The sequence below is a fragment of the Opisthorchis viverrini genome, assembly GCF_000715545.1.
Source record: "Opisthorchis viverrini unplaced genomic scaffold opera_v5_47, whole genome shotgun sequence".
NCBI lineage: Eukaryota > Metazoa > Platyhelminthes > Trematoda > Opisthorchiida > Opisthorchiidae > Opisthorchis > Opisthorchis viverrini.
In genome coordinates this window covers 947712-954131 of record NW_008751702.1, presented here as the reverse complement: position 1 = coordinate 954131, position 6420 = coordinate 947712, and the positions used below count along the sequence as shown (strand labels likewise).

Genomic DNA, 6420 nt, shown 5'->3' with positions numbered 1-6420 from the left:
TATATAGGAAGCACTCGAAAGTTAAGCGCCACACCTTAGCCGATCAAGACGGCAGTAAAGTCAAGCATTATACTGCCTTTCGAATAGTATTAAAAATGTATCTGATTATGAGGTCTCCATGACTCAGCATATTCTTTTCAAACAGTGTACACGCAGGAAGTACGCTCAGTTTCTTTCGATGAACAAATGCATTGTCCCGCATGTTGTGTCCATTAAAACTAACCTTATCACTCATATGAGCCACTCAGTCGACTGACCAACACAGGTACGAAGTTCCCTACAGTCCCCTTGCTCCACTTTGTACGTGTATATCAGCTAACGAACAGTCGATTCTCCGTGACAAGATTGATCGCAGGCCAGTTTGTCGCCGACCCAATTTATCATGAGCCGATTTACGCTAGCATTACTCAGGCAGTTTGTAAATAAAACAGTATCGAGGAAACATACTTCTCATAAGGTTTCTGAAAACTCTTTGACACCGCACGACAGGCTTCTTCTATCTTGGGGCTCATTGGTTATGCGCGATTATGCGGTTATCCGTCAAACTTATGTTCTACTTGAACCTAAATAGGACAGATTTCGGCAGATACACTCATTTGCATACCAATTTGATTTCCACGAGACACTCACCAGAATCCCATTTGAATAGCTGGTTTATGATGTTAAAGTTGACGGAAACTCGGGAATCGCTCCTACCTGATGAGCCACAAGGAGGGTGAAACCGGTCGTGGGTTGTCGAGATGTTTTCAGCAACCTTGCGAGCAGTGTATTACGTCCACACAGTTTATTGCGATAGTCGAATAGCAACTAGCGATCCAAACTTGGGGTTGTCAACCTGGAAGATTTACCTCAAGGGATAGTTTTTCATGTCCAAGGGAAAAGGAATGGGGGCCCCAGATTTTAATAGCACCAGCTACTGATTGTTGGTCCGACTCATTTAACTCTTGTGCATGCATCTTAACTTACTTGTCCTTGATTTTTGTTGTCCGCTGGCTACTCAGTGTTGTGTTTTCAATTTAGTTGAGTTTACCAGCTGTACACCATGTGCCAAGGCTAAGTTGCTCACAGGTGCTACAGTTTCGGTCATCGGAAAATGGGAGAGCGTAGGAGACAAAGCCAACCGTTCCAGGTGATGGTATGATCAGCTAGTAGGAGAAACTGGGAAGCTGCGAATTGAAAGCAATGGCTCTGATGTGCGACCATTGGTGAGTTGAGCCCCGGGATCCACATCCACTATGGACATGAATGAGTTCACTAATCAATGTTTTCGTACTTCGTTGTCAGGTCATAAAGCGCCTACCTCTTGGTTATTCCTAATCAGTGCAGGTTTGGGCGAAAACAGGTGTGTATGTGTGTGTGTGTGAGAGAGAGAGAGAGAGACAGGCCGTCCTTTGGCATAAATAAGGAGTACATGGTCTAACCAGCATAATCTATCAAACATGAGTAATCATCCACCATCTTACGATAAACTGACTGGTGAAAAATCGGCACACGATACGTCGTTGGCCGCAGTGGTTTACTACTGCAATGTTTATGTCACAAAAATATCGGCCAGACTATTATCACACTTTTTCAGTTGTTCTTTTTGCTTTTCCAAGGTCGGACGCTAGGTGAGATGAAACACCGCCTCAGTTATCGCATTCAGACGACATGTAGCAAACTCTCAGGAAAACTTCCGTCTACTGTTTCCTCGACGAAGAAGCTCTCAAAGATGAGAGATCTCCGTCAAGGAAGGAAGTGTAAAATTTTGTCTCAAAGACGTAAAAGCACGAAGAAAATGCCATTTTCCTTAGCCTAGATTTGACATTCGACAGTCCCAGAAATACGCGCCCCAATTTTGTTTGACACAAGAGTAAATTCTTAATTGGCTTCGATCGATGCGTTCGCATTTCACAACGGGTTGACAAGATACTGAGACTAGAGACTGACCAAGGCAACGCACAACAACTCAGGCTTTATAGAGTCCCCGATGAGTAGGAAATTTTTAGCCGTCGGCAACGGCTCAGGAAGGAGGGGAAGCAGTCGCGACAAACTCTTTGATGTCGCCCAGAAGAAATGATAAAATGGGATCCAGAAATGTGCTATATAACTACGCATTGCCTTGTAGGTTTTATAGACGACAGCCTTGTGTAGAGACTTTAGCATGTGTCGCTAATGCAATTTGAAACGACTCGACCCCAAACCTTTCTACTCAGGTTACTCCGATATTTATATGTGGCCATCCGTCCGAATTCTGAAAGCAAATTAACTTCTCTATCGTCCTACAAACTCGAGGAGGATGTCCGAACAACCAAACCATAGAAAATCACCCGAGGAAAATAGGAATAAACCGGTGAACACCCAGAATCTGGCTTCTCCGTTCTACTTTAGTCCGGAACATAGAACTGATTCCAGTGGATAGCTGGTGGTGCAATGTTGATGACAGATGGTTTTATTATAAGGAGTACATGGTCTAACCAGCATAATCTATCAAACATGAGTAATCATCCACCATCTTACGATAAACTGACTGGTGAAAAATCGGCACACGATACGTCGTTGGCCGCAGTGGTTTACTACTGCAATGTTTATGTCACAAAAATATCGGCCAGACTATTATCACACTTTTTCAGTTGTTCTTTTTGCTTTTCCAAGGTCGGACGCTAGGTGAGATGAAACACCGCCTCAGTTATCGCATTCAGACGACATGTAGCAAACTCTCAGGAAAACTTCCGTCTACTGTTTCCTCGACGAAGAAGCTCTCAAAGATGAGAGATCTCCGTCAAGGAAGGAAGTGTAAAATTTTGTCTCAAAGACGTAAAAGCACGAAGAAAATGCCATTTTCCTTAGCCTAGATTTGACATTCGACAGTCCCAGAAATACGCGCCCCAATTTTGTTTGACACAAGAGTAAATTCTTAATTGGCTTCGATCGATGCGTTCGCATTTCACAACGGGTTGACAAGATACTGAGACTAGAGACTGACCAAGGCAACGCACAACAACTCAGGCTTTATAGAGTCCCCGATGAGTAGGAAATTTTTAGCCGTCGGCAACGGCTCAGGAAGGAGGGGAAGCAGTCGCGACAAACTCTTTGATGTCGCCCAGAAGAAATGATAAAATGGGATCCAGAAATGTGCTATATAACTACGCATTGCCTTGTAGGTTTTATAGACGACAGCCTTGTGTAGAGACTTTAGCATGTGTCGCTAATGCAATTTGAAACGACTCGACCCCAAACCTTTCTACTCAGGTTACTCCGATATTTATAAGTGGCCATCCGTCCGAATTCTGAAAGCAAATTAACTTCTCTATCGTCCTACAAACTCGAGGAGGATGTCCGAACAACCAAACCATAGAAAATCACCCGAGGAAAATAGGAATAAACCGGTGAACACCCAGAATCTGGCTTCTCCGTTCTACTTTAGTCCGGAACATAGAACTGATTCCAGTGGATAGCTGGTGGTGCAATGTTGATGACAGATGGTTTTATTTTATTGTGTTGGATGAACAACTGACATGCGTGAACATCGGGATTCTAAACTGCGGCCGGCGCCGTGTGACACGGTCGCAACCCTCAAATGACCACGCCGGAAAAATGTATACCAGTGTGAAAGCGAAGACTTACAGATTCATTGGCTTCTTGATTAGATAACGTTACATTCGTTTCCGGGCTCGAAAGCACTTGAGCAATTTCTTCTTTCCTGGAACTCACAGTTTCCTGCGGATAGTTCTCAATGTTTGCTGATTTATCCCCCGTTACACAATCGGATTCGTTTAATGCATCAACAGTGAGAGTAAGCAAATCTCGCTTAGTTCCTTTGCACTTAATCCACGTCTCGTTTTTCAATTGGTCTACGTCGTCGTAAAGATGACTCTCCCTTTCTTTGTTGTCTTGCGCATCAAGGCAGCGCCGTTTAGCGGGGACGGTCACGTTTGCATCCATATCTTGCTTCTTTTAACGAGCCGGCAATCCACTTGGTACAGCCGGCGGGCTATTTCTGCTCAGCGGCGTGGATACTCTGTCTCGGTTTTACACAGCCTGAGTGACGGACTCGTGGATAAACGTGTTTAGAGCAGAATGCTCGAGCCTCCAATACTCCGACTTTGTTGCACCCACCGATTTTCCTGCCGTATCCAACACATGCCGGTGCGTAACGGCGACACAATGGTGAGGGCGAAGACAGGGTGAGGCGGCGCAAACCGGAACGGAAGTTGGGGCCTTTGGTTGGACGGAACGGAAATGCTTTGACGAGCTGCAAGTGTATGTGTGTGTGTATGTGCATCCGTGTATCTGTTTCAGCCAATGTCATGCATGTTTGCTTTGCTGTTTCGGTGTGCGTGTGTATGTGGTGTGCATCAACCGGACGGAAGCACATCCGTATGTGAGCGCGCCGGTGAACACGTGGACAGCAAATCCAGTTTGGATACGAAGGCGAGCGGAAGCAGGCAGCCTGGTGCTGCGTGTGCGTCTGCGCCTGGTGCTACCGTGCGGCAACATTCACATCCGTTCATCCTCCGATACTAGTCCTGTGTGGCTTCAACGCGAGTTGCACACGCACACAACGGCGACCTTAACACTTAGCTTCATTGGCGGAAGTAATGAAACCGGACTGGGGCTGATAGTGGAGAGAACAAGAAGTGGTCGCAGACGGAAATGGTGACTAGAACTATGGTCGTCGTAGACCTTCAACGTAAATGGGAGCGTCAGGCCTATGTAGGCAGAGTATGCTTAGTTGGTTACGATTGGATCGGCTAACCGTGTTTTGGTGATCACTGCCTGGCCTAAACAACGGAAGTTGCATGAATTTATTGAACCATATGTGGATGTTAATCACGTTCGTGTTCAGTGAGCTAGGCAACCCAAATGATAACACACCCTAACACGCAACAAATCTCGAGAGTTTTTAGCTATGCCCATGCCATGAAGTTAGTCGGGTAAGTCAAATTTCCTCACTAGTTTCGTTGCACGGGCTAAATCAGGAAATCATCTCGATTCCTATTCGCCATGCCTGCAGGTGTGGTCAGTGATCCTTCGGTGCTGCGACAAACGTCTAAACCTGTTAACCAACCTCGTTTTTTCAAGGTTAACCTTCTCTGGGGGAGCGGGTCAGTGTAACGGTTCCAAAAGTGAGCTCTCGATGACTCATAGAGCGACCAACAAAGAACGATGAGAGCCTAGCCAGTTTAGGCAATCAATTAGACCCTCAGTTCGAGAATGGAGAATAATCGGAACCGATGTTTTTGAACTACATGTTTGTAGCTTAACGAAAAGAAGTATGATGTCCCTAGTCTTCTGACGTTCCTCCTAGGATGTTTAAAAAGGCTCTGTATCATGGAGATCTCGAGTATATCACTAATAAAACCTAAATATTTTGGGCTGCATCTGACAACCTATCCCAGTTACATTCGGTTGCTTTGAAACTACACAACCGAGGTTTATGGATTTTTGTTTTGCATCTACCCGTTTATAAACGACGTCTATCCGAGTGTCCAGCTCACTTTTATTTAGTGATTTTGTTGTTTCTAACCTGTCTGCATCACGTCACTTAACAAGCTTTACTCTTAAGGTTTATTCCCAAGCTCGTCAGCGTTTGCACTGTTTCCGGTCTCTCTGAACTCGGGAGGAAAAATATAATTGTCTCAATTTATGCCAATCTCTGCAGGTGTATACAAATAGTAACACACAGTTCTGAAGTTTACCGATCAAACAGGTACTTATGAGTATAACTGGTCTTAACCGTTCCAACCTTGCTGGTGAAAGGAGCCCAAAGTAACCTTTTCACCTCCTGGAGAACAAACGGCAAACGTGAAACTTCAAACTCCCTTGGTCGACTGTTCAATCACAGGGTTAAGGCTTGCTGAGTTTTATACGGACCTCCCGAATAAACGCTGGGATACCATAGTGTCTAAGGCGAAGGACGGCGTCGTTCGATTAGCATGACCACGATAACAACGGTGGTCCCAGTCGACCAGGATTTTGGGGACCGAGCAGACCTTCAATACAAATAACGGTAACCAGTAGTGTAATTCGGCGTTACATCTGTGCCTTGTCAGAATCCGTGTTCATCACTCATGTATACCAAGTACTTGGTCTGTTCACTGTGGCATACGCAGGCTACTCGACAGTTATGGTAGACATGTACGAGCGAAAAGAACTGCATGAGCTGTAAGGAGATTGATTGGGACCCAGAAAGTTGTTTTGAACAACGGGTCAACTGGTAGACACATATGGAAGTCTTCTTTTCATCGGCATCGTATTATAAGCTTGATTAGCCACGTCCTGTCATAAACACCATCGTCTGAACTTCAAAGACGGGACATTTTACACCGGCCTGAACCGCTTAATCATGTTCAGTTTTAAAATATCCACCACTCCGCCACAGCCTCAGCGCTGTAACACGAAATATGGACGACAATTGTGAACTTGGCACCCCCTGTT

At 45.2% G+C, this 6420-nt stretch overlaps 1 protein-coding gene across 1 annotated transcript in view; it reads right to left on the bottom strand.

Moving 5' to 3' along the window:
- Positions 1-4107, bottom strand: part of T265_03296 (hypothetical protein) — a gene marked incomplete at both ends in the record, with an annotated part of 32349 nt that extends 28242 nt beyond the window's left edge. Inside the window, one exon of the mRNA XM_009167742.1 lies at positions 3607-4107. Within this exon, the coding sequence (XP_009166006.1) occupies positions 3607-3924 (318 nt within the window). The remainder of the gene's footprint in view (positions 1-3606) is intronic.
- Positions 4108-6420: the final 2313 nt, after the last annotated feature.